The sequence below is a fragment of the Amaranthus tricolor genome, chromosome 2, assembly GCF_026212465.1.
Source record: "Amaranthus tricolor cultivar Red isolate AtriRed21 chromosome 2, ASM2621246v1, whole genome shotgun sequence".
NCBI classification, from domain to species: domain Eukaryota; kingdom Viridiplantae; phylum Streptophyta; class Magnoliopsida; order Caryophyllales; family Amaranthaceae; genus Amaranthus; species Amaranthus tricolor.
In genome coordinates this window covers 40,259,943-40,285,952 of record NC_080048.1, presented here as the reverse complement: position 1 = coordinate 40,285,952, position 26,010 = coordinate 40,259,943, and the positions used below count along the sequence as shown (strand labels likewise).

The following is a 26,010-nucleotide window of genomic DNA, read 5'->3' as shown; positions in this document are numbered from 1 at the left end:
TCAAATGTTGCGTGAATCTATTTTCATCACAAAGTGTTATATGTTGTAGGTATTTTCGTTATGTATTGTAAGTGTTTAGGTTATTTGTTTTATGTATTTATGTTATGTGCTATAGTTATTTAGGTTATTTGATGTAGGAGATTATGCTACGTGCTTGAGTGTTTATATGTCTATTTCAAGAAGCAAAATAACTACTAAAAATTGTAGTAGGTGTTTTGTGAAATGCATGGGTGTAATAGGAGTTCTCTTAAAAGATAAATTGGGATCGCCTTTGGGAGCCATCTTTTAAAGAGATGGTCTTTCAAGAGACTTACTTATATTTAATTAGGCGGGACGTCATTCTTTTAGAACCCGCACATTCATTTTTATGAAAGACCGATATTTTTGTTTTTAGTTGATCGTAAACTGTTGGCTCTGATACCATAAATTTGATTTATGTACACAAGGCGCATATAAGAGGAAAGTTGGCTGCACACAAACTCGATTAGGTTCAACCTAAAACCATTTGGTAATAGGAGAAGTAGTTCATCAAGCATATATATGTTAGTCAACCCCCTCTAATTATTTGATGTACGTTGGCATGTGAGTTACTTTTATAATAATAATAAAAAGACAGTTACTATGAGAACAATTTATTTGAGAAATTTATTTAACCAATCATGTCAAACCCTAATAAATCATAGGAGTATTATACTTAGCTTGGTCAACTAAAACTCAATTAAACTATATTTAAATTGTATTGAACTATACTTGTAAGAATATTCGATTAATTTAAACTGATTATGTTTGAATTCAACTGAGCTTAATACAAACCCAGTCATAAGGGTGAAAGAGAAAGCACCCAACCATTATAGAAACACATGATTCTCAAATAATACCAAAATTCAGTTCGTATATAATTTCATTAACCGAAGCGAGCGAGCAGAAGACCCTGTACACACGAACTTGAGTAGGAACATTACTTGCAGTAACGGAACGAAACCCTGTGTCGAACACTCAAATGAAGCAATGGAGCGCAAACAAACGCAGGCGTGGGGTAATAGGCTGCAATGAGGGTTGACTTGGTAGCCTTGAGATTCTTATTTACCGTATACCTGACTAGTACCGATATTAATAAGTTATCTAAACCTAAACAGCAGGACGGTTTCATAAAAGAAAATCGACTAGAGTTTCACCACGAGAGATTCAAAGCTGCCACAAACACAGATGTTCAAATGAAATTGACATATTATGAATAAAATGCTAGTAATGAAAAAAAAATTGGACTTAAACCGAGAATATCAAAACTAAGTATATCTAAAACTCAAAAGAAGCAGGAGCTTTTAACACATGAGCAAAGACAGGGATATATTGATGTCTATAATGTACCCTTAGGCCATAATCTTGGCAGATCTGATAAAAAGACTGTCGACAACCTTCGAAACATTTGAAATGGTTTCGAGTGTAGCTTCATAGATCGCATCCGTCTTCAAATCATCAAAGATGATCAGGCATCCTGCACCCTGGTCGAGAGTCCCTGCGAATTTTTTGTCCAAAATCATCTGAGATAGTTTCCTCTCAACGTGATCAACCGGAAGTTCAATCAATTCAGCAATGTGGGCAATCTCAACACTTGAAAATGGCTCAATCAATCTGCAAAGGTTTTGCTCCAACAAAGTGTCATATAAAGATGATAGGTGCCTATGAACAATTGGATCTTCTTCTAGTTGAGCCTTGAAGTTCTCCAATGAAGCCTCAAAGAGTTTTAGAGAACGCTTCGAATAAGCATCGGCTATAGCTTTCATTGCATCAAGATCAGGGCCCAAGTACTGCAAGCCTGCTTTGGAAGATATTATCCCAGCAACATCATCAGCTTGATTCACCATGACTTTACACAAGAGCATGTATTTCAGACTGTATACTGCTCTGGGATCCTCGAGAGTATTGAAGGCCTCAAAAGCTTCGTAGAAGTAACTATAAGCAGTTTTATAATCTTTTTCCTCGGCATGGAGTATCCCACTCTGTAAGTCTATGGTCCCCTGCTGGGCTGGAGGCACGTAAATGGCATTGGCGGCTGTTCTAGCTGCAGTAAGAGAAGCCTTGGCTTTAGGAAGGTTTCTCAGAGAGAAATGAAGCTTGCTTTCCAGCAACTCAATGTCCACCAAAAGAAGTTTATCATCAAGCCTTCTAACCTCCTTAATCAGACCCGAAAGGAGAGATAATGCTTCAGAGTACTCCTTGATCTCAACCAACAAAGCCGCTAGTCTTGCCTCAACACGTTGGCGAAGAAAAGTTCTCTTCTCATCACGAGTCCACTGCACCATTTCCTTGCAAAGGGAGATCTGGAGTTCAGTTGTATTTGGTATTTTAGCCACTGCATCGATAATTCCACGAACAATTTTCGCAGTTTTAGCTTTAGGTATCATGGAGAAGTAGGATCTCAATTGTGTCAGAAGGATTCGAAGGTCCTCCGCTTTATTTTCTTGCTTGAGAAGATCAGTGAGATTTGAAATTGCCTGTTCTTTGATCCGCAAGGTATCAGGTGAAGAAGATGGATCAGCGAGCACTCTCTGCAAGATGGAAATAGACTCCTCAGCACTGCTCGCTTCCATGGCCAGCGTAAGGGACTCTGTGGTTGCTGGAAGAGCAGTGTCCATTATATCTATGTATGACCAAGAAAAACATTAAAAGCAGCAATATTAGTACAAATTATCAGATAACTTAATTTTAAAGGAAATATAAGTACAAACCTGTAAAATCTGTACAAATTTTACAGACAACTTAATTTTTTACACTAAACACTCTAGCATTCCAAGATTTGATATGTGCATTATTCTTACTCCACGACGTTTATTAATGATCATACTTGAGTATAATTTTGCCTACCGAATCTTAACACTCCCCACCCACCCCCCCCCCCCAACACACACACAAAAACTTCCAGCCTGCGTTCATTTCTCACAACTTCAACTTCATAATCAGCTACAACTAGCAGTTAGCAGCATTGGAACACTCAAACCACAACACTTGAGCTATCATGTAGCGATAAAATCACAAACCCTCCATATAACAAGGCAACTATCAAGATACCTATCACATCATTTCCCTAAAATTCGACCCAATACATCCAATTTGCCTCTGAAAACTCAGAACACAAAAGCATAACAGTAATTGCAATTATTGCACCCCACAGGCGACAATACTAGAAGACACAAAACTAGGTAAACTGATTATGTAAAATAAAAGCAATGATCTCACTCTAAAACATTTACTATAAAGCCAGATTCATCACTTATAAGTTACATCAAGACTCTGCTAATACACCAGATTAATTCAATTTTAAAATCAGTCTTTACGATTAAAATCATATATTTGACATGTAATTATGTCTAAACAATAATCTTCAGTAATCTACTAGTCAGATAACAAAACCAATAAATTATCTTAAAGTTTGGACTTAATTTAAAATAAGATTGGCTAACTGAAGTCTAATCCTAAATTACAAGTAATTAAATCTCCGGAAAATTGTATACAATGAATCAACAGGAAGTGTGAAATTAGGGCAAAACACAAAAGCAGAAGATGAAATTATTAATCTATATGGGAAGAAACCGAGAAAGATTAAAGAAGAAAATGCAAATAAAAATTAAACGAGAAGATTGAGATGGAAGAAAACCTGAAATTGAGACGAAACTGAGTTTGAGTTTAGGTCCGAGTCGGATTTTTCGGGTTTTCTTGCTCAAGAATTTAACCAGCGAGCCGTTCTCAATTTAGATCCTTAAATTAAAAATCCAAAAACAACACCTGTTCGCAAGCTAAAGGCCTAAAGGGTGTCTAACACGAATTTTTGAAATTCTTGAGTGAAAAAAAAAAATTAATTAAATAAACTAACATTTAAACTTTTTTCAAAAGTAAGCGTCCAAACCTCAAAGCTATGCTTTGGAACTGTTCGCAGTTACTAACTGCGAACAGCATATAAGACAAACTAGCTGTTCGCAGTTGGTAACTGCGAACAGTTCAAAAAACACAAAATAGCTGTTCGCAGTTAGACTGCGAACAGCAAAAAGACAAAATAGCTGTTCGCAGTTACTAACTGCGAACAGAAAAAAAAAAAATAAAAAAAAGTTGTTTTTTTTTTTTTCTGTTCGCAGTTAGTAACTGCGAACAGCTATTTTGTCTTTTTTGACCTGTTCGCAGTTACTAACTGCGAACAGCTCCAAAGCACAGCTTTGGGGTTTGGACGCTTACTTTTGGAAAAAGTTTAAATGTTAGTTTATTTAATTAATTTTTTTTTTTCGCTCAAGAATTTCAAAAATTCTGTCTAACACATAGTCAAATGAGATTTTATTTGGTTCGTTTTAATGTGAAGGTTATTAATTTCTAATTTTTATAATTTTTAATTATGCATAATTAGAGATATTATAGATTGAATTAGTGTATTGGCAAATATGCAAAAAACAAATAAAATATTAACTTTGAATTGGAAGAAGTATTAATTAAGAGATCGATAACGATTAGTTGACTAATTAACGGATCGATAAGACTTAAATTCTCTAAGTAGATAAGACTTAATTCACTAAGTAGATATTGAAGAAAGGAGGTTAGGTAAGAATTGAAAGAGAAAAGTAATATTTACATCAACTGAAATAAACCGATTCTCAAAGTCTCTTAAGTAAATGTCAATATAATAGTAATGGAATTTTTAGAGTATAGTGAAGGCTAAGGGAAGAGAAGGAAAGGAAGAATCGAAAAGTGGTACATGATCTAATTGAGACAAGATTCGATTCTACGTAATGATTAAATATTTTAAATTTTTTGAGGTATAGGGTAGTGTAGTATAAAGGAAGAGGAGAACTAAAAATAAAATAGGGCGACACAAATCAAACTCATATCTTTCTCGGAGAAATTGGTAGATACTCCAACCGAGACAAGACCATATTATGTTACATATTAATTGTGCAATTAGCTGTGTAATAGTATTAGGGAAATATTGTCGAACAAAGTAATTGTTGTAAAAAAAAACTATTAAACCATTTTAATTTTTTTACTTTAAATTGTTTATAGCTACTCAAATTCTACTCGTATTGTAATAGACCGTTTTATCATAAGATGACCTAAATAATTAGTCAATTTCTTTATTTAATCACTTGTAAGTAATTACTTTTATTATAAGTTCTCATTTTTTAACACTAAAAATATGATCACTTTCAACTACTCCATTAGCGTTCACCTTAAGCGTATAAATAATCACTTTAAGATAATAAAAATATATTGGATCAGCCTAATAGATATGAACTCACTTGATAATTTGTGTTAATAAACAAAAAAACGATGCATAGTGTAATTTTGATTACTTAAATACATGTAAAATAAAAAAAGACATTACTGATCATGAATCAGGAAATTAATAGAAGGTAATTGTTGAACTTATATACATGTTTTGTCCATGAATAAATCAGCTAAGGCATACATGTTTTCGTCCATCATGTCGAATTGTCGTTATTGTTATTGTCATCGTCGTCATCTACTTCAGCGAAAAAAGGGTCCGCGAGGAGTTGCAAGGCAGACGGTCTTTGCGTATAAATTCCAATGCATTTACCGATGAACGCCTTCACCTCCGGATCATGCACCTTGTGAAAAGCTTCGGGCTTATACCCATTAGTCACCCGTTTGTATATTTGGGCGACACTCTCACATTCGTTGTAAGGGATTTCTAGAGTAACCATCTCTAATACACACATCCCGAAAGAGTATATGTCGACTAGTTCGTTGTAGTCTTCCTCGTACAACTCTGGTGCCATGTACTCGGGTGTCCCCAGTACTGAGTGTGCTACATGACTCGTGCCCACTGTTGCTGCCAACCCAAAATCACCGATTTTCACCTGCGTTATTGAATTGAAACATTCGATTAAGCACAAACAATATTTCATTATCTCACTGCCCTTATTAGTGATAACAACAAAGAGATTATTTATTGATTGCCATTGGTAATTATCAACAGCCGGTCTCCTGCGTCTCTCATGCCTAGCCCATTAAACCTTAATGTCTACTTACTGTATCCTTAATGCCTACTTACAAAATACTTAATGTCCACCGAAAAAGTACTTAAAATGCCTACTTACAATATTCTTAATGCTTACCGAGAAACTTAGCCTACTAGCCGACTTACCATATCCTTAATTTCTACTTATAATATCTTTAATGCCTATTTACAATATACTTAATGCCCACCGAGTAAGTACTTGTACTTTCAATATTCTAAACGCCTACCGAAAAACTTATTCTATATTTTCCTTTTTCAAAGAGACCGTCCGGTCCGTCCTTCACAAGAATTTGTGAATTATCAATGAGTTTTGTTTAGAAACAACTAGTGTTAATCACACAAAAGCAGGGAAACCAGGAACTACTTTTGAGTAAGCCTAACATTTAGTAACCCAACGCCATTAAAAGGCTCCGGTCTAGGTGGGGTTTAGTGGTCGAATGTACACATTACGTAAGCTTTACTTGATAGCAAACAACATCTTCAACTTCATATAAAAAAATATGCGCACATAATTTAACGAGTTGTTACAAGGTGGAGTATATATACCTCACCAACATTTCCGTTTATAAAGATGTTGCTGCAATTAAGGTCCCTGTGAATAACACAAGGTTCATGTGTATGCAGGTAGACCAAACCCTTGAGTACCTGTTTTGACCATTTCTTCAAAGCTCTAATCGACACATGACGATGTCTCTTCCTGTATTCTCTCAAATTCCCTGAGGTACAAATCTCAGTAATGAAATTCAAAGTGTTACGCTCGGAATTCTTCCAAACATCAATAAGAGTGATGATATAAGTGTTCCTTAGTTGACTGAGCAACTGAACTTCCTTGACAAGTCGATCGCCAACCGATGGGTCTTGACTGAAATTATTAAGCTTAACTAGGTTCCAAGCAACCTCGATTCCTTCCTGCTGATCAAATGCTCTATACACTTTCTTCACAGCTCCAGCACCAAGAAGGTCAGAATATCGGCCAAATCGACCAGTCGGATCAACCTCTTCAAATGTTTCTTTATCATTGTCAGGTGGGTCAAGACTTTCACAAGTCATCTTGCAGGTATTTTAAAAAATCCTCGTGCACAGGAAGCCTACATAAAGGGTCCATCAAAAACTGCTCAAATACAATCACACTACAGGGCAACAACAGCACACCTTAATCTCAATTCACAAAAATATAGAGTTCATTATATGACCCCAGACCCAAAACAAAACAATGTAAGGGATCGTCGATAATAAAGCTTAAAAACACCACATATTGATAAGAGTATATTAACTCAATCAACAATGCACATTAAGCCCAACAATATATAGGTTTACTATATGACCCAAAACAAATCAATGTAAGCCTGTAAGAGATCATTCCGTCGGTAATAGAGCTTAAATCACACCACATATTAATAAGAGTTTTCAGTTATATACAGCAAGCACTGAGTATATGAAATCTAACAACAATGGACATTACGCCCAACAATATAGGTGTACCACATGACCCAAAACAAATCAATTAATGTGATGAATCTTCAGTAAATAAGCTTGAACACACCACATATTGTTGATAATGTTCAATCATAGATTAGACAGCAGGCATTGAGCTGTGAGCATACAAAATTCAACAATTATGTGCATTTGTCTCAATAATCACTATCAATATTATCATCTCAACAAATCCCGCCCAAGGAGGTAGGGTCTGGATAGTGTTCACAATAGGAACCAAAATAAATCAACATGAGAAATCTTCCATGACAAAGCTTAAACACATCTACATTACCCCAATGTATCTATTAGCTCCCACCTAAACATAATTTAGGGACTGTATATACGTAGCCTTACCCTTGTTAGTCATACACAGAAGGAATTGGTTCTATAAACCCCTTCAAAAACTAACAAATTTTATTTCATAATTCACATAATCAGAAAGATAATGTATTTCATACCTACCCATTAAACCTAAATAGCCAAATATTAGCATAACTTCCAACAAAATCGGAAAAAATATGGTTATATGGAGCCGCAGATAAAGTGAAAGGGTTGAAATTAGAAAATTGCAGCTAGAATTTCATTATTTCAAAAGTGAAAATTCAGATAAACAACCGCATTTTAAAATAAAACAAGCAATTTTCTCCGAATAAACAACAAAAAATAATCTTTTGAAATAAAGCTTTTCGCGTTGTTGTTGTTTCGCCGCAATTACTTAAAAACCCACCAATCTTTAAAATTTTCAACTCTTTCAAACAAAATTCAGAAATAAAAAATTCTACAAAGCATACAGAAGCTATATTAAGATTGGGGAAAACCCAGAAATCAAAACAAAAACCTCACAAAAACAATCGTCAAAAATCAAAATCAAAGACAATTCAGCAGTTACACAGTGGAAAAACTAAAATCATATATGAATAGAGTAAACCAAACCCTAATTTCTGCAAGTGCTGAACAAAATTTACTATTATTATTAGGGTTTTAAGTCAAATAACTCGATGTAACATCATAAATTTGAAAAAAAAACAACGAATCAAAAGTAAAACGTATGATCATTTATCATAACAAACAAAATAAATGTATAAAAGAGAGAAATTTGTACCAAAAAGAGGCGAATATGGATGGAAAAAAAAAAGGAATTAAAATTGAGATTTTAAGATTGTTGAATGAAGAGAAGAAAGAGAAGTGTAATGAACGGAAAACTAGTGAAAATGATAACAAGAGAATAGGAGTGTATTTATACGCTCCCCTTAACTCGGGATTCTTTTCTAGAGTTGACCAAGTTGCTAAACGACTCATTGATCGAAGGGATTGATTTGAACTAACTATTTTGATGACCTAATTTTATGCTTAATACTACATAATTTGTTGTAAATTAGCTTATTTATAATAATAAATTAAAATTAATTTAATAAATATTATTTTTTTTCTTTTTTATATATTCTTCTTAAAATAGAATTTACGAATTTTAGTATCAAATTTTGATCATGATTTCTCATTAATCTATATTAAAAAAACATATTCATGTAGAATTTCGATAGATTCGTCTCAATATATATTTTCTAAACATTATTTTTTGTAATTTTAAAAAAATAACAATTAATTTTATTTGGATTTTATGTTTGTATTGGGATGTGTGCAAAAATAAATGAGAAAAAATAAATAAAAATAGAGAGAGTAATATTAGATAGTTTGATTACCAATTTATTTTACACTTAAATAATCTACTCCTAAAATTGACCAACAAACTATTTTTTTTAAAACACCTTATAAATTGATCATCGCTAACAAATTTATAAAAATGAAGTGATTAAGTTATGGCAAATTAAAGCGCTAAGGAACGCCCTCAAAGAGTTCGTTAACTAGAAGTCTAAAAATAGGAGTAATATATTTGAAAAAGTAAATTAGGAAGTATATTAAACAAATAAATAACATAATATATTTGATTCGTGATTTTAATGATAGATTCCAAAAATTATTCTACATATAATATATTAAGCAATATAATAATAAATGTTTATATAATTCCAAGTTTGAAATATAATCTTATTCCTTACTAATTAACCGTTAGCAATATACTTAAGAGCTATTCTCTTTATCTTCTTTTAGATTGATTAGGGCTTTAATGTATAAAATTTTTACTTACCTTTTAAATTTGATTTTTACTCATTTGGTTTAATATTAAATCTGCCACATCATATAATTATTGTTTAGGATTATGTCATTGCCCTTATGGGTTAAATCATCTTTACTTTAAAAATTTAATAAACCTGGATTTATAAATAAATAATAGTTATTTAATAAAGTAGTAAATTATTTTTTTGTGCTACATTTTATAGGAGGACTTTTAAGAATTTGTTTTATCTTTTTCATATTTTTTATTTTAATATTATTTATTTTTTCTTTTTATAGTTATTTGCAAAATAAATGTTATTGTTTATGATTTTCTATTTAACCAACATATAAAAGTATATAAGTCATCAAGAATCAATTAAATTCATATTAAAACCAATTCTTTTAACAATCTAAAAAAGGGGAAATGAGCAATTAATTTACACACAATTAATAATAAATAAAAATGATCAAATTAGTTAGAAATCTCCATTTAAACTATAATAAATTATATCAGTTTGAAAATTAAATTTTGTTTTAGTTGTAGGAAGTATCGATTACTTTCTTAGTAGTCAAATTATAGGTTCAATTTTTGCCATGCTTAGTCTATCCTGTAATAATAACTAGTTAAAATGAATAAACAAAATACAAAACTAAATTAAATCTTCAATCAAATCAAAAGGTAAAAAGGGATGAAATAAAATGAGGGGAAAAAATTAGATCAATGATCAACTAATGTTAGAAAAAAATCACACAAATTTAAACTTTCCTAACTAATAATCAAATTAGATTAGCACAAAAATCAATTAGGATAATGTCATAAATCAGCCTAGTTAGGCAAATGTGAATTTCTCTAATCAGAATGAATAGATATATTAATAAAATAATTTATTTATTATTATTAATCTGATATCAATGATAAGAATATTTGTCGTGGTATTTCAATGAATCTAATCAAATATACAAGACTATTCAGGCCTACCTCTGAGGTCTATGCATAAATACAAAAACAATTATTTTATCAATATATAATTATTTCTACCATTAACACTAAAATAAAATCAATAAAAATATTTTCATAAATCAACAATTTATTATCATGATAAAAAATCTTATATCTTCTATCTTTAGAATATAAAAACAAATATAAAAAATAATATTTAGACGAAAAATATATTATTGACAAAAATAATATATATTTTAACAGGATCAACTCCTTTCTTCACATAAAAGTTTAACTAAAAATGTATTTGTAAGTGATAAATTATTTTTACAAATAGGTAAAGAAAACTCTGGGTTGTCCTAGCCAGTTCTCTAAACCTTTTTTTTTTGAATGATAAATAATTAAATATGAAAATGGGTCGTGCCTGATCAGGCCTAACAACACACAACTCATGTTGTATTGTGTCTGAATACAACACATGAAGGCACGTGTTGTGCTTGACCGACATGTCGATCGTGTCACATCACAAGTCGATCCAAATTTTCTTTTGTGGTACATGCACAAAATTTAAGGGACAGAGATATAGAATGTTAGAATATAAAAAGTAATGCTTTAAAAAGAATTACAAAATAGCTATTTCTTCGTTTCTTTGAATTTGTTTAATTTGATAAAAAGATTTTTTAAAAAAATATTTAAAGAGTACAAATTGGAAACAACCAAATAGTAACAATTAACAAGTTGCTAGAAGACGTTACTTAGCTTGTGAAATCACCAATTACCGACTACTTTCTAGTATCTCTAACATTTATTATTAACAAACTTAAAGTTGCAATAAAGCACTATGTAACCATAATACATCACACCCCATTCTCGTGCAACAAAATGATTTTAAGATTTGGGGTCAATAGAAAAATTAGGTCATAATATATATAATTCTAAAAATATTTAAAATATCAAATATATTATTTATATTAATATTAATTTTAAAAAATAATGAAAAAGCATATGTAAATAATTATGTTGATATCTCATCTTTATAATCTATAAGAATTAAGACGAGAGAATTGGATTTTATCTCAATTGAAAATCAAATATTACTCACTCAGGCAAGACCTTTGATTTGATTCTCACCTAATCCATTTCCCTCGGCCTATAATATTTTGAACTAGATCAATAGAAGTGTTTAACAGTTCAAATGTAATACTCGTGTTTGCGTGTCAAGAGTTTGATATGAATATTCAAAGTAAAGTGAAGAGTACGAGTAACAAACCTCAGCAAGTTAAGGTATTACAAGATGAAATAAAGATCAATTAACATTGAACAATTAAAACTAGAGTTTGAAGGAGAATCACACTACAACAAATTTAACTTTTTGCGACATTAGATTTAGTGGCATTAAAAAATGTCAATGATTAATATTTTTAGTGTAATAATTATTGGTTTTTATTTTTAGTTCCACTATAAAGTGATTTAGTGACACTTTATTTGGTCTTTACTGGCATATATAATTGTTACTAAAGTCTATAGTGACATTTTTGACATATATCACTAGATTCTATGTCATAAAAAGCTTTAGTGTGATTTTTTATAATGCTACTAAAGAGTCTAATATATGCCACTAAATTCTCTATATATACTATTAGAAATTTAAAATAGCGACATTTAAATTAAGTGTCTCTAATTATATCTTACTAAAAGCAAATTATGTTATATTGTTAGATTTTATCTCAATTAAAGAGCAAATATCACTTTTTGAAAAGGCATGACTCTGGGTTTGATTTTCACCTAACCCTCTAGTCCTCTACCTTCTCTCGGGCTATCCTATAATAAAAAATAAAAAAAAAAGGTTTAAAGCAAAATACAAGCGGGAACAGCTAATAAGTAATAAAATGCCAGCCAGCCCTAAAGCTAAGAACCATGAGATTGTTGTTGTGTTGGTAACTCAAAATTGAATGCAAGACATGTGATTTCCTTTGTTGATACTTTAAGCATCAAACTGTAGGAAGCCAAAAAGAATCAATGCCTACAAGACTAGAATTATTAGATATTTTCATTGATATTCAATAATCATAATATATATCAATATTCTCGCTTAATTTAAAAATTTATTATTTTTTTAAATTCATATCATATGTTGGTTATTTCATCCTTAAATTTCGATGTGAGATTACAATTGAGTAATTCTCCAACACATAAACACAAAAGCGCTCACCACAAACATAGGGAATCAATTACAACATGTTATCACCCCTTCATCAATGTGAGTTTTACCGAGACCCTCATCTAAACAGGATGATAAAAAGGAGTCAAATGCATACAATCTTATTATGTAAAAATAAAGAGATTATTTCGATTAATCCTTATTAGTAATAACAACATTTAGTTGTAGAATATTGACTAACAAAAGAAACTATCAAAAGGTAAAATATGAGGAGTACATACATACAAAGACAATTCATTATCCAAATACAATTCAGTAAGAGTTATTTGTAATTAATCTTTAATAAAAAGTATCTCGTGTAAATTCACATAAATAAAAATACACATGATCAATAATCCATTTTAATACATTCCATTGTAATATATGTTACGATGAAAAGCATTAGCAAAAAACTCACATTACAATCTTACTAACCAACAATTCACGATTCTAATGAGTAACATTACATCAGTGAAATAATATAGATTGATTTGAATACTTATCTTTGAATGTGTGATGAACCAATTCAGGTATAATTCATCTGTTTGATATGTTAATCCTTAATAATATGGGCATAATGTAAAATAACCCACATCTGATCCCACATCGAAGAATTACAGAGATGTTGACTAACATATAAGCTTAATAAGCTACTCCTCCTATAACCAATTGATTTTATGATGAAACCTCATCGAATTTATGTGTAATTAATTGTTCTCTTATGCAGATCTTGTAGTATATTGTGTACAAGCCCAAATTTATTACGTAATGATTGTGTTCTTTTGTTATATATACGAATGAAACTAAATTATATGTTATAATTAATTAGATAATTATATTATTATAAATTGTAATATGTGACGATCTTACAGTGAAATGTGTCTTATACATGAGTTGAATAACCTAAATAATATAAATAATGAGAATATATTTGTTAATTAATGTCGTTTCTACAATCTATTACAATTGTTATATTATTATTTGATAATTATGAAATATTAGACTTCCACCACTTACCACTCGAAACCGATTCTCCACGTTACTAGCTTGCATGATGACCTTGAAATATGGATTATCAGATTGGAAATCTTCTTCATCCTTATGAAGATTATCTTCATTTATACAAAAATAAAAAAATAAATAATAATCAAAAGGTTCAAATATAACTATATGAGTAGGTAATATGTTGTACAACTCAAGTGTGAATTTAAATATTATTTTATTTTTTTTGTGTTCATTTGTGAAATGAATAAAAAAAATATTTATTTGTTATAATTATAATATAAAAATCTTAACTTCAATCTACAGGCTTATTTATTTTTATATATAAAATCAAAACAAAATTTAATGAGATATTACGGGAACAAAGATTACACTTACTTATTAGTCATTATATTTATATTTATTTTAAACTATAATTATGAAAATCAATCTATCCATACATATTCTCCTCAATTCTAATTTTTTTCCCTTATTATATTCCTCTGTATTTGACTTGAATTTCATAATCATAACCATATCAAATACGAATTTAATAGGTCATTTTACATATAATTAGTGTTATACTTTTTTTTTCTTAGTAGAACTAGCTACGATAAAATACTTCTTAATATAATTAGGTTTAAGAGTAGTACCTTTTTGATACTCGATCTCATTTTGAGTCGTGTCGAAAATAAAAATATTAAATTCACTATTTTTGATATTCCTAAATACCACAAAGTAGCCATCTTGTAGAGAATAATGGTGTACAAATTTTTCCAACCATGGGCTAACCACAATATTTTATTTTCTTTCAACAATTCGACCCTCCAAACTCTACCCATTAAAACTCGGAGTTTTACAAAGTCATTTGTTAATTGGCTAGCGCCATATTTCTTTACATAATCATTTGGTATGCTCTGTTCCAATCATTACAAGTGCAAATTTAGTTAGTGATAAGGGTAAATTACAGTTTTTCTCGGACTTATATGTCATGCACTCTATCATTTAAAATATAGTTAATCAAAATTCAAATTTGTTAATCCAAAAACCCAAACAATAAAATAAAAAGTTTGTTTGATAAATAGTTGTTGATTGCAGCTCTTATTGACTGAAATTAACCGGAAATATTAAATGATAAATCATATATTTCATAAAATTTAATTATTATTTTTTGCTGTTTATAAAGATAAAGTAGTAAAAAGCTAAAAGTTAAAAGTCATCGAAAAAGATACTCTTACTAACCATTTGATTTTAGCTTAAAAGTCATTTATCATAATTTTTTTATATTTTTTTTCAATTAAAAAGTCAAAAGTCAACAAAAAAAAAAGTTAAAAGAAAAAATCATTTGCCAAATAGGTGCGGAATAAATTCCAAGATAAAAATTTAGAGCCTACAATCTTGAATCTACTCGTAGGAGCATCCATAATTTTGTAGAAGTAGGTGTTGGAATAGTTAGAGTTGAAAGGCATTGTTGTGGTACTTGATCCACTACTCTCATAGTTAATTGTTCTTTTACCTACATGAAAATCAATTACAAAGTTAATGGACAAATACATAGTAATAATTATAATTTCAAATTACTTGTTATATAAGAAATATTATCCTATTTATTATCACCTTTATATCTATGATTAGTTTTTTATTTATGAGTTAAAATATATATAGTCAGATGAAATTTTATTTAATTTGTCTCGATGCAAAAGTTATTAAGAATTAAATTAGTAAATAGGACTGTATAAATATTTAAACATTGCAAGTATTTTAAAAACTGAGAAAATATATAATTATGAACCAAATTTACTTATTTACATTAGGGTTAAGAATCAAAAATATGATGATTAGAGAGTACCTTATCATACTCGATCTCATTGGAAGTTAAGTCGAAAATAGAAACATTGAACTTATTTGTTTCGTGTATATCATACCTAAACACCACAACGTACCCATCTTGGAGTGAATAAGTGTCGTACAACATATTCCATCCTTGGGCTAACCACAATTTGTTTCAATCATTATTGCATGTGTTAAACATCTTCTTAATTCAAACAAGGAGAGATAACCCACATATATACAAACTCAAAGAAAATTTTGTTAAAGTTTATAATATATACCGGGGCGTCAACCAAATTCTTAAGCTAATGGTTGGGGCCCCATAAAACGTTATATACTGTAACGACACACCTTTTCATATGACAGTTATTTGGACTAAAAGTGTGGATGCAACATATGTCTTTCTCATACTTTGCGATGAATATTCTACTATAAATGAGAGGAGATTGAAATTTGAACCAATAACCTATTATCACGTTGACTCTGATGCCATGTTAAGGGACCAATGCAATCAACTTAAAACTTAAGCTAATGGTTAATGAATGATGCCCCAAGATATGTTATTTACTCTAACAAATTTAGTACTAAAATCAATTAGTTGCAATAGAAGTTACTTATCTAGTTTATAAAGTGATATATACTCTTCTATTTTTTCGATAGTACGACAACTTATACGTAGATAACAAATAAACACTCTAACCCTTTTTCCCTTTTGTTAGCTTTTAAAATCACCTTAATATTATACTGGGGAAATCTATAATCGTATTAAGTTATAATCTTTAAACCTATAAATAAAAGAAAATATAAAAAATTTGATGATAAATTTTGTAAAATAGATGAGAAAATTTAGAACTTACAAGCTTGTATCTACACGTAGGAGTCATAACTTTGTAGAAATAAGTGTTGGAATGGATGGAATTAGTGGGGATTGTTGTGTTTTTTGATCCTCTACTCTCACATTTCATCATCTTTGTATCTTTAAGAAAAAACCACTACAAAGTTAATAAAATAATGTAAGCAATAGGTTATATATTTATATTAATATTAAAATTATTGATAGAATCAACATACCAAGTAAATATTATCGGTAATACTGATTCAAACGTAAAAGAAGACCGAGATAAGAGAGGATGTTAAAGTGGTGGTGGTGAGCCCGCGACGCCTAACGGAGGGTGTTTTGTGAGTGTTTTTTTAGGGAGAAAAAGAAGGAAAACATGAAAAATTAAGCAACATGAATAGAGTATTTAAATTAGTCATGTTGAATGAATTTAATTTCACAACAACCCAAGTACAACATCGTCAATATCATGCAGTGTACTGCTTCTTGTATAATTGGTTAATGCATGATTCTCACGATTTTACTCATGCTCATAAGACATCACCCTGCAGGAGTTGATAAATACCAAACAAAATCAAGTATGTTTCTGAGATTTGGTGTCCTATGACGAGCTTAATAACAAACTTTGATATAAATTTTTTTTTGATTAAATTTATTATGTTAATGTCGTTAAGTTGCTTTTACTTATAGGAGACATTTGATAACAAATAAAAAATATATTAAGCAGTTAAAATCTGTAAGATATTTAAAAGTTTAACATGCACTTTACATTAAATAAATTTAATTTCATTGATTAATATTGTAAATGTAATTTAATTTGTTAATATTCACACAAAAGAATTTTTATTAGAATTTTATACACAAAATTTATCACAATAACGTGTATGTATACCTAGAAAACTTGTTCTTCATATATAAAATGGAGATCTTAATTTTCATGTTGAGGCTTATAGATGCACACCCTTCTTGTCCTACAGTTCTACTCCAAGTAAGGCCCTATATATATTACATACTATACAAAAATGTAACATTCTAGAACTATAATCAATGAGTAGGTCAGAGGTCACATTGCCAAGCTAAGGGTCAATGGTGATTTTAATAAAAGATTTTTTTTTTCACTTCACATAGTCATATATATTTTATTCCTCTTAAAACTGCTAAATAGACCATTTTAACTTAGTTTAATCACAATCCAAACAAAATCAAATAAATTAATTCATTTCAAAATTTTTTAGTCAATGAAAACCAAAATTTTAACTAAATACAAATCTAAACTATAAACTAAATTAGAAAATCAAAATAATACCAAAAAGTATAAAAAGCATAGTAGCAAAAATAGGGACGACAAAATAAAGGTTGAATTTGAATTCTTAAATGCAGGCTTAGATTTTATTTGTTGTAAGAGCACTCAGAGTCTGCTTGTGACTGTGAGTGCTTATTTCCTATTTTCGGTCCCAATCCCGGATAAAGGAGGAAGTTAAGCTGTAGGTCAGTGACAAGCAACCAATTAGTAAAACTTAGTCACATTCCATGATCATGAACCAAAATACAATTCTCATGGGGGCCACCCCTACTCACTCACGTGTTGCACTTCTTAGATATGGGTGTGATGAAAAGTATGCAAAAGATTGCTAGGTCGTCGTCCACATTGCTCAAGTGTGATGTCAAATGAGCAATGACAAATTACTTATACTAGGACATCATCTAGAAATAATGCACCAAATGGCCCAATCTTGGTGTGAAATGAGCAAGGACACATAGGATTTATGCATAGTAGGGTAAGGAAAACACGAATTTTAAGTTAAGAATGACATATTGAAATATTATTAGCTTGATTGGTAGATGTTAGAGTTAGTACATATCATGAAAATGAAAAAAATTAATGTTTTATGCCTACAAGAGATAAAATGGGTAAAAAAAGGGCCAAAGTAAAAGACTGAAATATCAATTATAATACTCGGGACAATATATAAATTATTGATGTTATTGTGGATTAACAAACATCGTCTTAGGATGTTGTAGATGTACGGATGAAGAAGGATAAGATTATCAGAGTGAGAATTGTATAAGTAAACTACTACTATCATAGTATCTTGGAGTATATTTATTGAAAAAATGTTGAAAAATTTTTAAGCTCCCTACTCAAACTATTACCTTCAAAACAGGTCGGGTTTAAGTTTGGGTTATAAATGAACATGTTAGAAATTTATTGACCCAAATCTAACCCGTTAATTAATTAGGACAAAAGTCACAATCCTGATCTGACATGCAACATATTAGGTCGACCTAATTTCGTTATTTAGTTGTTTATTTTGTATTTACCATGAAAATAAGTAAAAATTAAATGAACTAAGTTTAGCTTATATACTTATTGATTTAACTCGGAATCAACTCGTTTAATTAAATGAGTTATACAAGTTTATTTATTAACTTGATCAGGTGGAATCGATCCATTTAATTAATTTGATAAAAAGTTTCAACCCAAACAATTTATTTCGAGTTAGGTTTAGATCAGGTTAACAAATCAGATTAGCTTTTGCCATACCTACCTTTTTGTATAATGATACTTTTTACCATTTTAGCCTTGCTAAAACGCTAACAATTAATTAAATTTTCTTTTAATAAAATGTTTAATGTAATGTTAAAATAGGTCGTGCACTAACAACCACTAAGGTCAAGTCAGCCGTCAGTTGCTGACAAACTCATGGGAAAGCTAAAATGTTGGGTTTCTCTCTCATCAAATCCAACGGCTCTTAATCCTTCTTTGACTTAACAATCCCAAATCAATGGTAATCTAATCTGACATCTGTCATCAATCCCTATGAAACAGTAAAACCCTCCATTGATTCCACCTGATCATTTCCCTTCTCTCTCTTCTGAACATCCATCACAAGGGTTTTGCCTTAAACTTTGACTCCTTCTTTTTCCCCTTTTACATCCCTAACAATTCCCCTAAAACCCATCATTTTTCTTTGATTTCTACGAAGTTTTAATCTTTCCTTATTCTTCTTTGTTGGGTAAGTTTTAATTTTTTCCTTTTCCTTTAATTTTTATATGATTTGTTGTTTTTTTAATCAAGTTTTATGCTTTTGGGTTTTCTAATTAATGTTGGAATTTGTGCTTTTTTCTGAATTTTTAATTGGGTTTCTTTTACTGGTTTGATTTTTGTTTGTTTCAATGGAGTTTCTTATTGTGGAAAGTGGGTATAGGATAATTATAGAAAGTATTTTACTTTGTAATTGGAATCTCTATTATATCCTGATGTTGGTTGTGTTTAATGTGTTTTGGATGGTAAATGGCAGATTGGTTTGGTTGTAACTTGTAATTCTCAATTGGTTTGTTTGTTCATATGATGAATTTCAATTATGCTTATACAGTGTTGGTTTTGTCAGAAATTTCATCTGTTTTAGCCAATTTGAGAACCAAGTTAGATGAAGGGTCTGGAGTTAGGGTTTATTTATTTCATAAGAACCAGGAATTTTCCATAAGAAAATTGAGAATTGGGAATTGGGAATTGGGAATTGAGTAATACTGTAAGGAGTGTTGAAGAGGAAAAAGTTGAAATTTGTAAATTATATGAGTAATGGATTTTGATTAGTTTGTGCATTATGTTTTGAATTGTGGAATATGTAAGGACCTAGATTTGTTAGAGCAACTAGAATTTGGGCATATTGACTTTAGAATTTAGATATGTCACTTTGATATAAATGAATCAACATCAATTGTACTGCTAGCTTTGTGGATCGAGACAGCGAGGCGTATGAGGTGGGAAGTTTTGGTATGTTCCGATCTTCCGCATTAACTATACTGATAGCTTTGTGGAGTTCTGGGTGGAGAAGGTCTAGATGGGTGAAACGATAGCCGGGAAATTTCTATATGGCCTTTTGGTATGGTGATATGTAGAGGGGGGGGAGAGAAATAGTATAAAAATGGTTTGAAATGGTACTGCTAGCTTTGTGGACTAGAGACAACGAGGCATATGAGGTGGGAGGATCTGGTACGTTCTGTTCATCCACATTAGCTATATTGATAGCTTTGTGAATTTCTCTGATTGTCTGGGGTTGAGTAGGTCTAGATGGGTGAAACATTAGCCAAGAAATTTCTATATGTCCTTTTGGTTGTGGTGTTCAAAACAAACCTGATGACCCAATATTTACTCGACTTTGTAACCGAACATGACTTGATCTGACTTCAAAATGAATTATGATTGTGTAAAAATCAATTGGGACACAAGACCTGATTTTTATACCGACCTGGAATAAGTGACCTGAAAAAACACCTCTACCTTTTGGTATGGTGATATATAGATGTGGGAGAGAAACCGTGTAAAAAAGGTTTGAAATGGAACATTGCTTCTTTACCGAAAATAGGACATTTATGGTGAGAAATTTCTAGGGAAGGCGAGGTGTATGAGGTGGGAGAATGAGCATTGTTTTGAAATTTTCTTCTTGTAACCTCTAAATGGATCATGAACGTTAATTATACTGATAGCTTTGTGGAGTTTTCCGATTGTTTTGGGTTGAGTAGGTTTAGATGGGTACAATGTTAGCCTAAAAATTTCTACATGGCCTTTTGGTATGGTGATATAGATGAGGGAAAGAGACAGTGTATAAAAGCGCAAAATGGTATTTTTCGAATAGTAATAGGACATTTGAGGTGGGAAGTTACTAGAGACAGTGAGGCGTATGATGGAGGGTGAACATTGTTTTGAAAGTTTCTTCATGTACACTCCACATAGATCATCGACAACAAAAAATGCAGGCGTGGATCATCGAAAAGAGATAGTTTTATACAGGGCTATTAGTTTTATGACCAAAAATCAAGTGTGCACTTCTATAACCTGTTTCTTCCTCTGTTTTTTTCCCTCGGGGGTGGGGTTGGATGATTGCAATATTACTTTGCTAAAAGTCTGCGGTTAATTGCTTGAATTGGGATATACGTGCTTCCTACGTTACTTGGACTCGAATACTGATGTCGGAGACTGGTACGTGTCCAAATGTGGGATACGTCTAACTTTTCAATTTTATTCCTAAAATGAAGTGTCTAAGACCAATGTCCAAGCATCAAGGATCGGACACGGGTACGGGAAGCAAAATGAAGAGTCCGAGTAACATAGCGTGCTTTCACTATGTTTTGTTAGGGATGTTTAAACCTTTTAGCGTTTTATCAAGTCAATCTATGTTACAAATGATATGTAAACATCGATAAAGTGGCTTTATTGGACAAATCTAAGCTAATAGAGCTCTTTGTATGTTCAAGTTATATTTTAGTTTTTCTTGTCGATTCAAACATATTTCTCTAGTTCTATTTGTGTTGATGCATCATGTAAAGAGTTGCTTCTATTATTGAGATTTCTTTGAAAAACGAGAATCGATTTAGAATAGTGTCGGCATAGAATTCTGGATTTTCTTATCTATCATCTGAACTTCTTGATAATGAAATATTCTGCAATTTGTTAGCACCCGAAAAGAAAACTGTCGCAGTGGTCGGTTCAGTTGTTGACAGGTTGCGTAAATTCTTAGTTTGGAATGCCTTAAGATCGACTTGCTGTACTCAAGCTTCAATATTTATGCAATGGTTACGAATGAGGAAAATGCGTTGATTGTGGCTCCTTCAGATAAATTGCCGCAGAGTCTAAGTCCCGATTCATCAATACATACATCTAGCGCTGATCGAGAAGCAAACGCTTCTATTGTCCTTGAAAAACCCGCCGAAGATGGATATAATTGGAGAAAGTACGGGCAGAAAAATGTCAAAGGGAATGAATATATAAGAAATTACTACAAATGTACGCATCCGAATTGCCAAGCAAAGAAACAAGTGGAGCGCTCCCAGGATGGGCGTATAACGGATATTATTAAGCTGGGAAATCATGATCATGCTAAACCACACTCCGATTCTCAAGCAGCTGTTCCCTCTCCTCTGTCGGTTAAAGTACCGGAGCGCTCCCCATTGGCTGTTGATGAAGGTAAAAAGGATATACTTTTTTTTTCTTATGTTTAAGCCATCAAAGTCGGAGTAAAAATTGACAAATTTTTTTAAGACCCCAAACAATTTCAAAAATAATAATATTTTTCTAACTTTGTACCTTTAAACACTTAACGTATACTGTGTAAATTAATATTGAAGCCTCTAATTTTTCGGGGCCCCGTGCGGTCGAACATGTTGAACATGCTCAGAACCTCCTCAATAATAAAGTTGTGTTCATTATTTTTTTTATTTACCTCTTTATATTCTCCAATGTGTAGATAAACCACCCGTTGTGCACACCCCTGCTACTGATCATGGTGAGAAAATGGATGTCGGTGAGCAAGCATTAGCAGTGAGAACCGATGATACTACACCTGCATCTCTCACACCATCAAGTCACGCAAGGGATGATACAAGTGAAATCTTGACCCCAAAGAGACGGTATGTTGGAGCAAAAATTGCATCTTTAGACTTTATGCTTGCCTTTATTGGTTATATTGTGTTATGACTTGCTTTTTTGGAATATCACTAATTCTTTATTGAAGCCGTCTCATCGTGAGAGATTTCAATTGGGCCAGCCTGAATTATTAAAAAAAATTACTTCCTGTACAAGTGTGAATTTACATTTCATTACTTGTTACGGCCTGTCTCACAGTGAGACGGTCTCATACAAGACTTGATGTTGGAATATATGTTATGACAATCGTGAATCAATGCAGGAAGAGAGCCTTGGATGGTGCTGATAGCACAACAGAGAAGCCAAACAATGATTCACGACTTGTTGTCCATACGGTTAGTGAGGTTGATATTGTCAATGATGGGTTCAGGTGGCGAAAGTACGGACAAAAAATGGTGAAAGGCAACCCAAACCCAAGGTATGTACGGATTCTCCTTGTGGCTATGTGTTTCTTTTAAGTTACCGGATGCATGCCAACATGGGAAATCTAAATACGATGTTTCTACACCCTCTTTGATATTGTTATGTTAATCCATGTTGATCTGATTATTCATTAGAAATTGTAGAAGTACATTGTATTTGTAAACAACAGTTGGTTAAATCTTGAGAAGGATGCGCACACCTTTAATTAGCTAAATTAGCTCTTCCGGTGCTTGCTCAATTTTTGTCTGAGCCCTGAAGAATCCCGTCATAAAGAAAAAACCAATGTAATAATTTGGTTGCATTTGTAGTTTTCGTGCTTGATTTTACTATTAGGTGTCCATGTACAACACTTTGCCAAAGCCTTAATCTGTAAAAATTTGGGGTTAATGCGGTTAATGATATGAAAAATTTTTAAATGGGCAAGACTAGAGTTTTTGCTTTTTAGACCGATAGCAACGACTAGATGTTCATTTCTTTCGATTCATCTACGTTTTCGAAAATGTTGTGGAACTTTATTTCTTTTGTTTTGTTGTCCTACCATTGTTTACAGGGTTAACTTAAGTTCTGCTCATCTTTTGTAGGAGTTACTACAGGTGCTCAACTACAGGCTGCCCGGTAAAGAAACACGTTGAAAGAGCCTCTCACGATCCAAAAATAGTAATCACTACGTACGAGGGTCAACATGATCATAGCATGCCTCCTATTAGGACTATTGTTCCCCAGCCTGCCGCAGCTGCTACAGGTGGGACGGAGCCAAACGGGATGAGTAAATCCAAATCAGACGAAAGTGATCCAGAAAAAGGCGATTCTGTTGATCCTACTAAAGACGAAAAAAAGCTAGCAATCGTGATGAAGAGCGGGGATCCTATTAATGTATCCACTGAGCAAGAAGCCAATCACGAAGCTGAAATACCCGTGCAAGAAACCAATCTCGAAGCTGAAAAACCCGTGCAAGAAACCGATCTCGGAGCTGAAAAACCCCTGCAAGAAGCCAATCTCGGAGCTGAGAAACCCGAGCAAGAAACCGATCTCGGAGCTGAAAAACCCGTGCAAGAAACTAATCATGGAGCTGAGAAACCCGAGCAAGAAACTGATTGCAAAGCTGAGAAAACAGATCATGTTACCCAAACTGCAGAAGAGATCGTTGTGGCAGTTCCGCTTGATATGAAGCCCGAAAGCGCATCAACTGAGGTAAAAAGACCCGATTCTATTGTCGTTGATAATTCTCGTGCTGAAACAAAATCGAACGGACTACAACGTGCAAATCCCGAAGCTGTCAACTGCTGAATACATGTTGCTGATTGGAGTTGTAATTGATAGAGGTTTGTAGTAAGGAATGGCAATTATTAACATAGGAATGATGCATTTAAAGGGACTAATCTTGGAGGTGTTTTAAACATTGTAAATAATTCTAATTAGACGAGGCAGTCGTAGCCTAAGTTGTCTAATTCAACTATTGAGAATAAGAAGAAAAAAATGATAGATCTTCATAGATATAGAACTGGGATATGGTATTTGATTGTATTTAGTGTATTTTCTGTGGATATTTACTGAGTGATTCTGTAATTTCTTATAGATTAAGCTATGAATTGACCATGGTTTGAGTTCCTATGTGGGTGCTGTTGTTTATGTTATTGGAATAACCACTTCCTTTGATGTAGTTTTGGCTTCGCGGGAAGTGGAGACTGGAGACTATGAATACGTAAAATGAAATGAAAACAAATATGGATGGGAAGGGGAGGGATAAGAATGAAGAGTAAAAACATAAAAGGGAAGGGAAGGAAAAAGAAAGAAAAACTGGTGTTTTTTCTTAAAATTTTTCCACTTAGAAGATTATTGTAATCTTAATAAAATTTATTTATATTTTCCCATTAAATCCTTCCCTTTCGTTTTGTTATCGAAATAAAAAATACTTCATCTTTCTAAATTTTCTCCTTCCTTTCTCTTCATTTTTCTCTATATCCAACCAAGATGTGAAACTAAAGATACTACAAATTAAAATCAAAAATTAGATAGCGTGAAAAAGTGTAGCATATATTAAAAGTTGTCAATAACAATCAATGTGGAAACTAAAACGCCACGCCAAACACATCTTACTATAGAATTAACCATAAAAAACATATCACAATTGAGTCGCTCGCGTATTGTAGCAATCCTCATGTCAAATCGTATCGTGTCAATTAGTGTCATCGTGTGCTTGAACCCAAAAATAAAGTTTAAATAACTCATGAATCTCACCATCGTGCAAAATTACATTATGTCAAAGCGTTTTATTAACAATTTCATGCTATGTTGTGTCATGATATGTCTGGCCACCAACCCATTTCCATCTTTACATGGAAATGGAATCATTGGATCAAACTAAGCTAGGTAGTAGGAGATTGCACTTAGAGAATGATTTAAGTTAGAAGTAAGAAGAAAAAGACAAGAAGATGAAGTACTTTGGGTATGTTTGGCCTAGCTTTTGAAAATTAACTTTTGTTTCCTAAAAGTAATTACGTTGAAATTGTTTTTAGAGAAACAATTTTTAGAAACAGATGTGTTTGACCTTATATTTTTAAAAAGTGTTTTTGGGAAACAAAAACAATTTGTGTGTTTGGCCTTTTTCCCCTATGTTTACTTAAAATTAGTATTGTTATATGATGAAAATACATATAGTATGCACTAAAAAATAATCACTATAATGTTAGGAAAAAAAATTCAAATACACTAAAGTAATTGAAAATAAAAATAAATCCCAAATTTGACAATTTGCTAT

The 26,010-nt window shown here is 31.8% G+C and overlaps 3 protein-coding genes across 5 annotated transcripts; 1 reads left to right on the top strand and 2 right to left on the bottom strand.

Moving 5' to 3' along the window:
* Positions 1-1,149: 1,149 nt before the first annotated feature.
* On the bottom strand, positions 1,150-3,800 carry LOC130806075 (26S proteasome non-ATPase regulatory subunit 11 homolog). Its single transcript, XM_057670998.1, has 2 exons — positions 3,656-3,800; positions 1,150-2,641 (listed from the first exon to the last, which is right to left on the bottom strand). The coding sequence occupies exon 2, from the start codon at positions 2,634-2,636 to the stop codon at positions 1,371-1,373; it is 1,266 nt and encodes a 421-aa protein (XP_057526981.1). The 5' UTR covers positions 2,637-2,641; positions 3,656-3,800; the 3' UTR covers positions 1,150-1,370.
* Positions 3,801-5,264: 1,464 nt separating this feature from the next.
* LOC130806074 (probable serine/threonine-protein kinase WNK11) lies at positions 5,265-8,753 on the bottom strand. The gene is made up of 3 exons (XM_057670997.1): positions 8,601-8,753; positions 6,569-7,110; positions 5,265-5,861 (listed from the first exon to the last, which is right to left on the bottom strand). Exons 2-3 carry the CDS (start codon positions 7,070-7,072, stop codon positions 5,463-5,465), a joined length of 903 nt encoding a protein of 300 aa, XP_057526980.1. The 5' UTR covers positions 7,073-7,110; positions 8,601-8,753; the 3' UTR covers positions 5,265-5,462.
* Positions 8,754-19,077: 10,324 nt separating this feature from the next.
* Positions 19,078-24,865, top strand: LOC130806073 (WRKY transcription factor 1-like). 3 transcript variants are annotated; one of them, XM_057670994.1, is made up of 5 exons: positions 19,078-19,419; positions 21,862-22,370; positions 22,651-22,813; positions 23,092-23,247; positions 23,834-24,865. In XM_057670994.1, exons 2-5 carry the CDS (start codon positions 21,977-21,979, stop codon positions 24,537-24,539), a joined length of 1,419 nt encoding a protein of 472 aa, XP_057526977.1. In that variant the 5' UTR covers positions 19,078-19,419; positions 21,862-21,976; the 3' UTR covers positions 24,540-24,865. The 3 variants fall into 3 exon arrangements, with proteins under 3 accessions (XP_057526977.1, XP_057526979.1, XP_057526978.1); XM_057670996.1 differs by having other exon boundaries at positions 19,093-19,419; positions 21,925-22,370; XM_057670995.1 differs by having other exon boundaries at positions 19,093-19,419; positions 21,898-22,370.
* Positions 24,866-26,010: the final 1,145 nt, after the last annotated feature.